Here is a 14301-nt window from a genome sequence, read left to right as displayed (position 1 = left end):
GGGGGGGGGGGGCAGGCAGAGCCTCCAGACCATGAACCTGGACCTCCTGGGAGGGCTCCTCCTGGGGGGACTCTGAGCCCCAAGAGCTTGCCAGGCACACAAGCTCAGGTGGAGATGTGGTATGTCAGAGACTAGACAGATTTAGGGTTCGAAAAGTCATGTTTTAATAGCACAAAGCCCAGAAAGGAAGAAGTGAAGAGCATGAAGGTGGCCGCTCCGCAGGGAGGGGGTCTGGAGCTCCAGGGACAAGGGGTGGGCACTCCAGGGAGATGCCTCCAGGACCCCAGTGTCGTGGGACCACAGAGCAGGCTCACCTGGCTGCCGGGACAGAGCGGCTGTTGGCTCTTTGCCAAGAGTGGGTCGCGGGGAGCATCCCTGTGGGTGGAGAGGCCACGGCCATGTCGGAGGTCTCTGAGGCACACAGGAGGAATGAGACTGTGTCACCACTGCGGGAACACGGCAGCCTCTAGTAAACTTCACCTGGGGGCGGGGGCACAGGGAAGAGGGGCCCCCCCAATATCGGCCTCTAGCCCAGCCTCGCCTGTCAGCTGCTCGCTGGCGTCTAAAGCCCCTCCCAGACTCATGGACACCCGGCTCCGCACCTTGGTCCCCAAACCTGTCACCTCAGGGATGGGAGCTTTGTCCCTGGGCCTGGACCCAAAGACACAGCCCACTTTGCCTCCTCTGTCGCTTGGCCCTCCTCCCACACCAGAACGTGACCTGGAGGCAGTGTCTGGTCCTGCTGCTGCCCTCCCCAGCTGTGGACAGATCCTCGATGACGCAGAGGCCTTCTGCCGGGCCCCAGCCCCCCACGCTGCTCTTCGTGCAGCATCCGGGCTCCTCCCGCGGACCCGGCACAGCTGGATAAGCTCCGATAGACCCCAGAGNCCCCCACCCCCCATCCCCACCGCACACCTCCAGCCTCTCCCCCTCCCACTCCGCCATTACGCCCCCTACTGGAGCTTCAGGGCAGGGGGCCTCTGCTCCTGGGCGATTCCCTGGTGCCTGTTTGGTGTCGTATGTGCTCTGTAGATGTTTGCTTGGTGGCCTCAGGGACAGTCAGCCCTAAAGAAGTCCTCAGCCAGCGGAGGAGCTACAGGGGAGCGTGCAGGGATCGAACAGAGCCAGGTGTCTGCCAGGTGGGGCAGGACGAAGGAGGGACCTTCAGGCTGGACCTTGACAGAGGTGGCTACCTGAGGTGCTCAGGGCGTGCAGGAGCTCTCACGTGGGACAGGGAGCCCAGGTTCCCAGGGGCCCGTCGCGGCCCTTCCTGCTCCTGAGAGTCGGTCCCGTCACTGCTGACTTGGCTGGAGGCACCTGAGTGTCAGGCAGAGGTTGTGACAGAATTCGGAGCACCCAGGGCGGAGTCATCTCTGGCCCTGCGCTCAAAGTGTGTTAGCTGGCCTGATGCTCGAACAGCGGGCACAGTTAGAATGTACACTGTTTGGCAATTTTAGTGACTTTTTTGTGAATTCAGCTTAATCGTTTCTAGTCACATACATGCGTATATACAGACACATGTATCTGCTACCCAGCTATACCCCTGGTAGTGATAGCAAAACAAACCAGCAATAAGCTTCAATACATGTTGATGTTTGAACAGTGATTTTTTTTCCAAAAAAAAAAAAAAACCAACATAAAATAAGAAAAACGCGTAAAGGAGATCCAGCTGGGTTTATGTTTTTACTCAGAAGTAAATCCCTTCAGGAATTACAGATGAAAAGTGCACAGTGATGTCAGCTTGAGCAGAAAATGAGAGCTATGAACGTGGGTGACGTGGCTGACAGACACGCACTCACGTTGCCTGTGCTTCTTACAGAGCACGGCCGCAGACGAGGCCTATTTCATAGCAAAGGAGATTCTCGCTACAGAACGAACGTACCTGAAGGATTTAGAAGTTCTCACTGTGGTATGAAACCTAAGTCCTTTATTACTTTGTCTTCTTTAATATAATCTACACCAGAAATATAGCTTGTGGCCACCTGAGGTGTACGTGTTTATGTTCTATTAAATATATTGCCTTCAAGCCTATCTAAGTCCAGTCAGAATATAGAGTCCAAGTTTTTTGTAAAACTAGTATCCATTTGAAGCTTTTCACCCAGAATTGTTTTCCTATGTTGTGAAAATTGGGCAGTCAGCCAAGAGGATAGCTGTAGCACTGATTTGAACAGTGGGGACTCTGGGATCGGTGCTGGGTGTCCTATGGCTACAGACCATCAGGGACGAGGTCCCTTGGTCACCCTGAGCTCTTCCTGCAGTGGTTCCGCAGTGCTGTGGTCAAGGAGGACGCCATGCCTGCAGACCTGATGACCCTGCTCTTCTCCAACATAGACCCCATCTACGAGTTCCACAGAGGCTTCCTGCGCGAGGTGGAGCAGAGGCTGGCGCTCTGGTAACACCCTGCATACCTGGCGGCCCCTGCCCTGGACCCCCACCTCGGTGGCTCCACCCTTGTGGCTGGATCACTTCCTCAGGAAATTCCCAGCTTCAGAAACGAATTCATAAGAACCATTTTTTCATCGAAGTATATTTTTAAAACTTGTGGGAGGAGTAGACCTATAACAGCCACTTTTGTTCTTCCTATTCCAGAAGTAAAAGTAGATCCCCTTTTTTGCCTCATTACCGTCTTCTGTCAAATATGGGCCTTCCACCTCTAAGCATCTCACTGCCATTCTGACTATGACTGGGACACCCAGGCACACTAGCGTCAATCAAAGTACAGCTCACAAGTTTTAACAAGGTTTTGACAATATTTGTCCATCTCTACTCCAGGGAAGGGTCTTCCAGTGCCCATTCCTCAGGCGACCATCAACGGATCGGTGACATCCTGCTCAGGAACATGCATCAGCTAAAGGTACCACTGGTTCATGTGATGACTCCACGCCTAGCAAGTGACAGCCACCCTCAGCCTTGCCCTCAGGGCAGCATCCCCTCAGAGCAGTCATCCCCTGGACGCAGCTTCCCCTCTGGACAGCTTTCCCCTAAAGACAGCTGTCACCTCAGAGCCCATTTCCCCTCGGGACAGCGTTCCCTGTGGGACAACAATCTTCCAGGAGGCTTTTCCCCCCAGGACAGGGGTCCCCCAGGATAGTGTTTGCCTCAGAACTGAATTCACCTCAGGTCAGTTTTCCCCTCAGGGTAGCTTTCCCCTCAGGACACCCTTCCCCTCAGGACAGCGTTTTGTTCAGGACAGAATTTCCCTCACGGTAACCATTCCTTCTGGGCAGTGTTCGTTCCCCTAGAATGACACACAAGTCAGGGTGCCGTTCCCCTCAGATCGGGATTCTCAGGCCACCATTCCCTTTAGGACAGCTTTTCCCTCAGGACTGCAAAACCTCCGGGTGCCTGGGTGGCTCAGTCAGTTATGAGTCCAACTCTTGGTTTCCACTCAGTTCATGGTCTTGCTGTTTCACGAGTTCAAGCGCCAGGTCAGGCTCTGTGCTGGCAGCAAAGACTTCTTGGAATTCTCCCCCTCTCTCGGTCCCTCCCCCACTCGCACTGTCTCTGTCTCTCTCAAAATAAATAAACTTTAAAATTTTTTTATTTTACTTATTTTAAGTTTTGGGGTTTTTTTTAATGTTTTTTAATGTTTTTTATTTATTTCTAGGAGAGAGAGAGACAGCGTGAGCAGGGGAGGGTCAGAGAGAGAGGGAGTCACAGACTGAAACAGGCTCCAGGCTCTGAGCTGGCAGTCAGCACAGAGCCCGACGCGGGGCTCGAACCCACGAACCACGAGATCATGACCTGAGCGAAAGTCGGACGCTTAACCGACTAAGCCACCTGGGCGCCCCTGGGTTTTTTTTTTTTTTTTTTAATGTTTGTTCATTTTTGAGAGAGAGAGACAGAGCACGAGGTGGGGCAGACAGAAAGGAGACACGGAAACAGGTTCCAGGCTCTGAGCTGTCAGCACAGAGCCCGATGCGGGGCTCAAACTCACAAACCATGAGATCATGACCTGAGTGGAAGTCAGACACTCAACCAACTGAGCCACCCAGGTGCCCCTAAAAATTTTTTTTAGAAAAGACTGCAGACCCTAAGGACAGCGTCCCTCAGTGTAGTTTCCTCTTCAGGACATCAGGACATCATTCTCCTCAGACACCCCTCCCCTAAGGATAGCATTTCCCTCAGGACAGCATGAGAGGGGATAGCATGCTGAGGGCTGGCGCTCCTGACACCTGCTGCTCCGTGAGCCACAGTGGGGCGTCAGACCCTGGCTGCCCCATGTAGCTGTTGCTGCCCTTGCCGAGGCACCAGCTGCAGTGGGATGTGCAGGAATGTCCAGCTGGCACTGGGTTTTTGTACACAGGTCTGCCGGCTTAGGGTTCAGGTTGTTTCCCTCAGAGGTGTTAGAGCTCCCGCAAGGGAATGTTCCAAGGAAAGGATTCTGGGGAGCCACAGTGAGCAACATGGTCTCTCATTAGGGCCACTTGTCACAGGTGTTGAAAACAATGGAGCCAGCTCTGCTTTTGCTGTTCAGGGGTCTTACTCTGGCTGAACAGACCGGGGACAGGGCTGGCCCACCCGTGTGCTCGTCCTGAAGCAGCCCTGCGGCATCCTGCCCAGGGACTCAAACCCTTCTCGTACTGCCCTGGGCCCCCGAGCCCTCACGCCCACTCGCTGGGCTGGCCGCCGCCTCCGTGCCAGGCCTGTCCTTCCACCCAATCCAGCCAGATTCCTGACACACCTGTAGGCCCCATTCCACTCCTAGAGGCCTGAGGGGCCCACAGGATCTCTCCATTTGTCTTCAGATAGCCCTGCTTGGAGCCCCTTCTCTTACCCTGAGACCTTTTTTGGTTTTCTGAGCCAGGTGGTGAATTCGCCATTTCTACCCCAAAAGCACTTGCACAAATTTAAAATCAAAATACACACAAATATGTTTGAGGTTATCGTACCACAGACGTTATGTGTAACATTAGCAAAACGAACTGATTTAATATCGAAACCTTCTAGAAGGTAGAGAGGGGCTGGTTGGGATTATCTGTGTAATACTCAGAATCCATTCACGTGTGCTTTGATCGGTGCTATAAGAATGTTAGGAGTGATTATTTCCTCTCTGACAAGTGGCTTGAACACCCGCTCCGCTCTCTGCGTGCCCGGGACCCGCGGCTTCTGCGGGCTGACGGCAGAGCGCAGCTTGATCTTTCCCCGCCGCCCGGCACCGCCGTGTCGTGTGAGGCAGCTCGTGGCCCTCTTGGCACCAGTCCTTCATCTGTAAAGTGGGGCGAAAGCGCTGTGTCTGCTGAGCACGTGTGGCGGAGACTGGGCTGCGGATGAGCCCCACGCTGCCGTCTCTGCAGTTTGGTCTTGTGCACACCGGGCCGTCCGTTTCTGTCTTGCCACACAGAGATTTCCGGCTGGCGTATGTCATCCACACCGACCAGCCTGTCCATGCAGCCCCCTCTCCCGCGCCTCCTAGCCTAAGACCCTGCCTTTTATGCCTCACAGGAGTTCACCGGCTACTTCCAAAGGCACGACGAAGTCCTGACAGAACTGGAAAAGGCCACTAAACGCTTTAAGAAGCTGGAGGCGGTATACAAAGAGTTCGAGCTCCAGAAAGTCTGCTACTTGCCTCTTAACACGTTCCTGCTGAAGCCCATCCAGCGGCTGGTGCACTACCGCCTGCTGCTGAGCCGGCTGTGTGGGCACTACGCGCCTGGGCACCGTGACTACGCCGACTGCCGAGGTGAGTGTGGGCTGGGGCCCCTGCCCCCTAGCGCCGCCACGGCCGGATGGGTGGGACCCGGGCTGGCCAGGTGCCGGAGCCGGTGTGGCCACAGCTCTGAGGGCATCGCTCCGGGGCAGGAGCACATGGGCTTTCTCATGTGGGAAGCGCAGGGTGTGCGGCTTCCCCCCTGGAGGGCCGGTCTGGCCGCTATTGGCCCTGCCTCCCGCCCTCCCCTCCCCCTAGCTGACGGAGAGGTGGGTGCCGCTCCTCCAGCACCGCCACCCCAGGGCACGCTCTTCTCTGCACATGTGCGCGGTGTAGGGAAGGGCTCCCGTTGCCTTGCAAAGTCACAGGGAGTGGCCTCCTGCTGTGAGGGCCCCCCTCCCCCCCAAAGTCCACTGCTGGTGGGAGCAGCTCTCAGAGGGACCATTCCTGGCCTTGAAGCTTCAGCTCTAAAAGTCCAGCATGTGGGCCAGGGTGGCCCATTTGAAATTTCTATATAGACGGGCTTGGTCATTTTTATTTGTGTTAAAGGGGCAAAGGAATCCTGAGCTCAAAATCCTGAGCTCTTAAACCTACAAATGGCTTCTAGTTTTGTACTCCTGCTGCTGGGGGTTCGTACAAGTCAGTCCACCACTGTCACTAAAAGATGAAAGATTATTGGGGCGCCTGGGTGGCTTAGTCGGTTAAGCGTCCGACTTTCGCTTAGGTCACGATCTCGCAGTTCGTGGGTTCGAGCCCCGCGTCGGGCTCTGTGCTGACTGCCAGCTCAGAGCCTGGAGCCTGTTTCAGTCTGTGACTCCCTCTCTCTCTGACCCTCCCCTGCTCACGCTGTCTCTCTCTCTCTCCTAGAAATAAATAAAAAACATTAAAAAAAAAAAATTAAAAAAAAAAAAGATGAAAGATTATTTAGCTTTTCCTTCTAGCTGGTCCCCCCTAGTCCTAAAGGGGAATAAATAAGATACTTTCTGATGGGTCATATGATAGTGACATCTCCCTTCCTCTTCGTTCCCAAAGCGAGTGTCTTCTGCTCACTAAAAGGACAAAATTGTCGGAAATGCTTGTGAGCACATTTAGGGAAATATAAGTGCAGCGCATTTATAAAGCTCCCGGTGGCCGTGGGGTGGGCGGTGCTGGCAGGGGAGGCCCGGGCTCCGGGATGTGGCGGGGAGGCCAGTGCAAGGACAGAGGGCCGGGCCCCCTTGCTCCCGTCAGCTTCCCGCTCAGCAGAGCCCATCCCAATGGCCGATGGGAAAACCCATTGAGGCTGCGTTTCTGAACACACCGTGTAAATCGTTACCACGACAGTGTTGATAACCCGACAGCCTGGATGGGTTTGCTTTGGAGCCTGGCCGTCCCTAGAGCACTGGCAAAGCCATGCGTGAAGCATAAGCTTAGCGGACAGCAGCGCTCGGGCCCCTCCTCACCTGCTCCCTGACCTCTAGGGCCTCCTTGAACCTGCTGGGCAAAAGGGGATCCCTTTAGGTTAAGGCTTGTGTTGTTTTTGTGTCCTTTGTTCGGTAAGGGTCTCCCAAGGGCACGGCCTGGCACTGGCTAGGCGCCACACGTGCGTGTCCCATCCCTTGACATCACGATGGTTCTGTGGAGACTTGGGCACAGGTGGGCCTGGGGACATCAGGTTAGCAATAGGTCAGAAGCATGTCCCCAGCTTCCAGCAGCTTCCAGGGCCAACCAACGTGCAGTACGAGCCTGTGTCCCAGCCCTGCACTCCATGCACACACAGCGTCTGAAAGCAAGTGGCACTGGCTAGGCAGCCCGCACCGCAGGGCAAAGCCAGTGTCTGCCTGACAGCGCGTCCAGACTTTCGGGGGCCCTGCGGTGTGACAAGGCCAGAGGGGGCAGGCGCTCGGGAGCGCGCACGGTCCCCGGGACTGTCACAGTGTTTGGCCGTGTCACACACGTGTCGTTTCTGGAGGAGTAACTCATCAGAGCACGAGCTTTCTTCTCTGACTTGATCCTCTTAAAGCTGTGAGGCCGGTGTCATCACCCCACTGGGAGCAACCGGCTTGCAGGGGTGGAGCCGAGGGCAGACGCTCACACCGTGCCTCTTGCGCCCCCCCAGGCAGCAGTGGCCAGGCTGTCAGTGGGAGTTCTGGAGGGAGGACAGAAGATTCTCTGAGGCGTCCCAGCGAGGACACAAGATGTGGCCACTGCGCTCAGGCCAAGTGGTTGCTCCCAGTGTGGCCTGGTCGGGGCTGCGAAGATCACCCTCAATGGCTGCTTTTGTGTTTTGTCTGGATGAGTTTCCCGTCCTGATGATAAACCTCCATATCTGTTCTGGAACTAGAAGATTAGCATTCCTCCACTCAAGGAGAAAAAGACAAAGGTTTTGAAGATGCACATTATTCGCCTTCAAACTACAGTAGCTGATGCTCCCTAAAGGACAAATACAGCTGTGCTCAGAACATAGTTATTCACACTCTCCTTCCTCTTTTCCAAGCCTGAGTGTTAGCTAGTCGGTGGTTTGGATGGAACAAGTCCAGATTTCGAGAGATCTGCAGGAACCCCCACGTGCTGTACCTGGCAGCTAAAAACCATGGACGCCAGTCCTGTGAGCAGTTGGGAGTAGAATGTTCCTTGGATTAAAACTGCCTTTTAAAATGCCAGTCCCATGGGGCGCCAAGGAGGCTCAGTCGGTTAAGTGGCCGACTTCAGCTCAGGTCACGATCTCGCGGTTCGTGGGTTCAAGCCCCGCGTCGGGCTCTGTGCTGACAGCTCAGAGCCTGGAGTTGCTTCAGATTCTGTGCCTCCCTCTCTCTCTGACCCTCCCCTGCTCACGCTGTCTCTCTCTCTCAGAAATAAATTTTTTAAAAAAACATTAAAAAATAATAAATAAAATAAGATAAAATAAATAAAATAAAATAAAAAATAAAATAAAATAAAAAACACCAGTNTAATAAATAAAATAAGATAAAATAAATAAAATAAAATAAAAAATAAAATAAAAAACACCAGTCCCTGTTGCAGAGGTGTGGGTGGAGGGTTCTGCCCATGCCTCTGGCCCGGGTGCCTGTCCTGAGGGGTCTCTCCTCACAGATGCCCTCCAGGCCATCACAGAAGTGACCTCCACACTCCAGCACAGCCTTGCCCGGCTGGAAAACCTCCAGAAACTGACAGAGCTGCAGCGGGACTTGGTCGGCATCGAGAATCTCATCACTCCCGGCAGGGTGAGTGACTTCGAGAAAGTTTTGTGAGATGGTCACCTAATTGTTTGGTCTTTTTATCCAGTGTAAACACAACACATTGCTGTATTAGCTTCAGGTGCACAGTATAGTGATTGTCCTGTGCTCATCAGGGTGAGCGGCTGCCCACCCACCTCCCCTCTGGGAACCACCAGTGTTTTCTCTATGGTTAAGATTCTTTGGGGGGTTTGTCTCTTTTTTTCATCCATTTGTTTTGTTTCTTAAATTCCACGTATAAGTGAGATCATATGGTATTTGTCATTCTCTGGCTTCTTTCCCTTAGCATTATACTCTCTAGATCCATCCATGGCTTTGCAAATGGTAAGATTTCATTCTTTCTTATGGCTGAGTAATATTCCATTGTATGCATACGCCACACATTCTTTATCCATCCGTCAGTGGCCACTTCAGTTGCTTTTATATCTGGGCTACTGTAGATGATGCTGGAGTGAATACAGAAGTGCAGCTAGCTTTTCAAATAGTGTTTTCTCTTCTCTGGGTAAATACCCAGGAGTGGGATTACTGGATCATATGGTAGTTCTGTTTTTAATTTTTTGAGGAACCTCTATACTGTTCTCCAGAGCAGCTCCACCAGTTTGCATTCCCGCCAGCAGTGCAAGAGAGTTCCTTTTTCTCCACATCCTCACCAACATCTATTGCTTCTTGTGTTTTTAAGTCATTCCAATAGGTGTGAGGTAATCTCTTGTGCTTTCCATTTGCATTTCCCTCATGATGAGTGATGTTGAGCATTATTTTCATGTGTCTGTTGGCCATGTGGGTATCTTCTTTGGAGAAACTTGTTCATGTCTTTTGTTCAGATTTTAATTGGAGTATTTGTATTTTTCATGTTGAGTCATGTAAGTTCTTTATATATTTTTGATACTAATCCTTTCTCAGATTTCCTTTGCTGTGCAAAAAATAAAAAACTTATTTGGATGTAGTTCCAATAGTTTATTTTTGCTTATGTTTACCTTGCCTCAAGAGAGAGATCTAGAGGGATGTTGCTAAGGCCAATGTCAGGGAAATTACTCTGAAGTTTCATCTTCTAGGATTTTTATGGTTTCAGGTCTCACATTTAGGTCTTTAATCCATTTTGAACTTATTTTGCATGTGGTGTGAGAAAGTGGTCCAGTTTCTTTCTTTTGCATGCTGCTCTCCAGTTTTCCCAGCACCATTTGTTGAAGAGGCTGTCTTGTCCCCATTGTGTGTCCGTGCCCCTTTTGTCAAAGGGCAGTTGGCCATATAATCATGGCTTTATCTCGGGGCTCCGCTCCGCTGCTCTGTGTGTCTGTGTTTGTGCCGGCGCCACCTCGGTTTGATGACTGCCTCTTTGTAGCAGGTCTTGACCTCTGGGATTGTGATGCCTCCAGCCTCGTTCTTTTTCACTTGGTTGCATGTAATTGAGACATGAGTCACATACCACGTAATTCCTCCTTTAAAGCGGGCAGTCCAGTGAGCTTTAGTGTGTCCACAAGGTTGTACAACCATCACCACTAATTCCAGAACGTTTTCATCCCCCGCGAAAGAAACCCTGTACGTGTTAGTCACTCCCCTCCCCCGTACCCAATCCATGGCAGCTACTAATGGGCTTTCAGTGCATTTGCCTCTTCTGGACGTTTCCTCTAAGTGGAATCACTATGTGGCCTTTGTGTCTGGCTTCTTTCACTGAGCGTCATGCTTTTTGGGTTCATGTTGTAGCCCGTCAGGGCCTCACTCACTTTTGTGGCTGTAAATCCCCTTCAGTGCATACGGCGTACTCTCTGTATCCGTTCATCTGCGGCTGGACATTGGGCTGCCTCCCCTTTATGGGGACCGTGAACGACACTGCTGTGAACATCTGTCCCTGCCACACGGGTCCTTCTGCGAGCACTTTTTTAGTTTTCCTGGGTAGACACCTAGGAGTGGACCTGCTGGGTCGTGTGGGAACTGGGCTGAACCTTTTGAGAAACTGCCGGTTTTCCAGTCTTGCACAGTTACTAGACAGCTTTACATCCCCCCCAGGGGTGTGCTGAGGTCCCGGCTTCTCCATACCTCGTGCCTGTGATTCTAGCCATCAGGCTGCTACGGAGGGGTCTCACCGCGGTTATGATTTGCATTTCTCACATGGCCGATGCCAAGCTTTGCCATGTGTTCGTTGGCCGTTTGTGTGCCTTCTCTGGAGAAATGCCTCTTCGATCCTTTCTCCGCCTGGTTGTCTTTTTGCTGTTGAGTTGTGAGATTCTTCATCTGTTTTGGATACCAGACACTTACCACAACAGGATTTGTAAATATGACCTCCCATCTTGTGGGTTGTTTTTTTTACTTTCTCAATGGTATCACAACACAGAAGTTGTTGGGTTGGGTTTTGTTTGGGTTGGTTAGAATTTTTTTTTTTTAATTTTTATTTATAAATAAAATAAATGTTTTTTAATGTTTATTTACTTTTGAGAGAAAGAGACAGAGCATGAGTGGGGAAGAAGCAGAGAGAGGGAGACACAGAATCCGAAGCAGCTCCAGGCTCTGAGCTGTCAGCACAGGACCAGACGCAGGGCTCCAACTCACGCACCATGAGATTATGACCTGAGATACAGTCACACGTTTAACTGACTGAGCCGCCAGGCATCCCCAGAAGCTTTTCATGAAATCCAGTTTACCTTTTCTGTCTTGGGTTGCTTGTGCTTTAGGTGTCACAGCTTAGCCATCACTGCCGAGTCAATGGTGTGACATTGCGTGTCTGTTTTCTTCTAGAAGCTTTCTGTGTTTCAGCTTTATATTTATTTACTAATGTTTATTTATTTTTGAAATAGAGCATCATCATCGGGGCGCCTGGGTGGCTCAGTCGGTTAAGCATCCGACTTCAGCTTAGGTCGTGATCTTTGTGGTCCGTGAGTTCAAGCCCTACGTCGGGCTCTGTGCTGACAGCTCAGAGCCTGGAGCCTGTTTCCGATTCTGTGTCTCCCTCTCTCTCTGCCCCTCCCCTGCTCACACTGTCTCTCTCTGTCTCAATAACAAATAAAACATTAAAAAAAGAGAGAGAGCATCAGCAGGAGAGGTGCAGAGGGAAAGGGGGACAGAAGACCAAAGTGGGCTCCATGTTGACAGCAGACAACCCAACACGGGGCTCCAACTCGTGACCAGTGAGATCATGTCCTGAGCCGAAGTTGGACGCTCAGCTGAGCTACCCAGGCGCCCCTCAGCTCTTATATTTAGATTTGATCCATTTTTAGTTCATTTTTATGTGCGCTGTGAGGTAGGGGTCCCACTCCATTCTTTCCCATGTGGACACCTAGTATTCTCAGCACCATTTGTTGAACTGTCGGGAGACACAGATGTGCAGGTTTCTTGCTGAACCCTGGCTCTCTTCCCTGGGTCTGCATGTCTCCTGGGCTGCTGACTTCGCCACTAATGCTTTTTGCTTTGAACTTAGTACTATCAACCTAAGAAAACCTTTTTATTTCTTTTCTTTTCTTTTTTTTTTTTTTTTTAATTTCTGAGAGAGAGACAGCATGAGCAGGGGAGGGTCAGAGAGAGAGGGAGATACAGAATCTGAAACAGGCTCCAGGCTCTGAGCTGTCAGCACAGAGCCCGACGCAGGGCTCAAACCCACAAACCATGAGATCATGACCTGAGCCGAAGTCAGATGCTTAACCCACTGAGCCACCCAGGTGCCCAAGAAAACCTTTTTAAGGGTTGCATGGGGATGTTTCTTGTCTTAACACAAATGTGTGTAATTAGACTGTGGTGTGTAAGTCACGTGTCCATGTTAGCCTTGTTAGAAGATACAGAGAATGTGGGGTCACAGGACAAAGAAATGAGCTACACTAAAATGTATAGGAAGGGAGCGCCTGGGGGGCTCAGTCAGTTCAGCGTCCAACTTAGGCTCAGGTCATGATCTCACAGTTCGTAGATTTGAGCCCCATGTCGGGCTCCATGCTGACAGCTCAGGGCCTGGAGCTGCTTCGGATTCTGTGTCTCCCTCTCTCCCTGCCCCTCCCCTGCCCAAGCACTGTTTCTGTCCTCTCTCAAAAATAAATAAAACTCCTCCTGGAGTCAGGGCTTTGGTTGATACCCAGACAGCTTCGTTTCCTTTCTCCCCATGACCACACGGCTGCAGGGTTCTGCTCCTGGCGGTTTCCCTGGCGCCCCACACAGGGGGTTATAGGTGGTGGCCCCAGGGAATCGTCACTACGGGGACTGGAAAATCAGGGTGGGTGCTCTGTGTGGCCCGGGCTGGCTGCTCCACCTTTGGGGCCACAGGGGGGCTGGCGTCAGCTGCTAGGCTCAGCGCCTGGCGTGAAACGGCTGGTATGCAAACGCTTGGTGCCATGGTTGTTTTTAGCCCAGATCTCTGTCTTTATGACCCAGGGCTCCTGCTAAATGCTCATGTCAGAGACAGGAGCCACGCCAGGGATATGAGCAGAGGAATTTAAGAGCCAGGATTATTAACTAGGAAGAAAGCTGATAACGAGGTACCAGAGGGTCAGACGAGCCGTATGAAGGAGGCAGAACACAGGTGCTGCCCAGGGCGAACCCGTGGTGCTGCGGGCACCCTTACACTCCGCCGAGAAGGGGCAGCTGCCCAGCGGGTCCCTGGGTGGCAGGGGAGGAGCTAGCCGTGTAGGGGCAGGAGCCTGCAAACAGGATGGGGAGGGGCTGGGCTCCCCGCTCACCCTCTCCAGGAAAGCAGGACTGCACAGGCGGGTCCGCGGGGTTCTAGGCAGTCCTCCTTTATATGCCCTCGGGTCCTCGGGGTGTGAAGCTCATGCTCCCACTTATCTACAAGGAACGACAGATAGCAGGAGAATGTCTGGAAAATGTCCAAACCAGAATTCTTCGGGAGTACCAGGACCGACCCTTCCTGCCCCTGGCGGCCCTGGGCAGTGGTGCTCCAGGCAGGTGGGGGAGTGTGAGGGTGTCCCTGGGTCCTGGTGGCGCAATGGGACCCCGGTGGCAGAGGCCGCACCCTCTCCTCTTCCTCCGTGGAGGGACTGGCCAGGATGAGTGCGGTGCCCCATCCGCAGCTCCAGCCCCACCAGGGCCTCACCCCCTTGGTGGGAAAGCCTGTGTGGTTTTGGGGATCTTTTCTCCAACGCCAGGGCCCAGGCGGCAGCTGACACTAACAACCTGTGAGCATTCGGTGGGTCCAGCCGTCCCGTCCTCCTCCCTCCCATTCTCAGGCTGCTCTGGCCCAGTTTTTCCTCAAAGGTGAACTCAGGTACCTATCTGTGTATATGAACCTTCCAGAAGCTTCCCCTCAACAAGAACAATACCCTTTGCTGTCCTTGAAGGCCCTCAGCATAGCTGGCCGGGAGCGAGATGGGTCTGCAGATGTCAGCAGAGCCTGGGGACCGACTTGGGATCCAAGGGAGGTCGGGGGGAGGTTTGGAAAAGCATGGAGCATCCTGGGCAGGCAGGCGCTGCCAAAGGGCCAGGGGCCTGTGAGTGGCTCATCCA

General features: G+C 52.6%; 1 protein-coding gene across 2 annotated transcripts in view; it reads left to right on the top strand.

Moving 5' to 3' along the window:
- FARP2 (FERM, ARH/RhoGEF and pleckstrin domain protein 2) overlaps positions 1 to 14301 on the top strand; it is a 105354-nt gene that overhangs the window by 83966 nt on the left and 7087 nt on the right. For both annotated transcript variants that reach the window (XM_077757234.1, XM_077757243.1), the window contains 5 exons: positions 1820 to 1909; positions 2259 to 2392; positions 2773 to 2854; positions 5446 to 5683; positions 8723 to 8853. In XM_077757234.1, the coding sequence (XP_077613360.1) occupies positions 1820 to 1909; positions 2259 to 2392; positions 2773 to 2854; positions 5446 to 5683; positions 8723 to 8853 (675 nt within the window). The remainder of the gene's footprint in view (positions 1 to 1819; positions 1910 to 2258; positions 2393 to 2772; positions 2855 to 5445; positions 5684 to 8722; positions 8854 to 14301) is intronic.

This window comes from Crocuta crocuta, unplaced genomic scaffold (genome assembly GCF_008692635.1).
Source record: "Crocuta crocuta isolate KB4526 unplaced genomic scaffold, BGI_CrCroc_1.0 scaffold290, whole genome shotgun sequence".
Taxonomy (NCBI): domain Eukaryota; kingdom Metazoa; phylum Chordata; class Mammalia; order Carnivora; family Hyaenidae; genus Crocuta; species Crocuta crocuta.
This window is presented reverse-complemented; position numbering and strand designations above follow the sequence as displayed.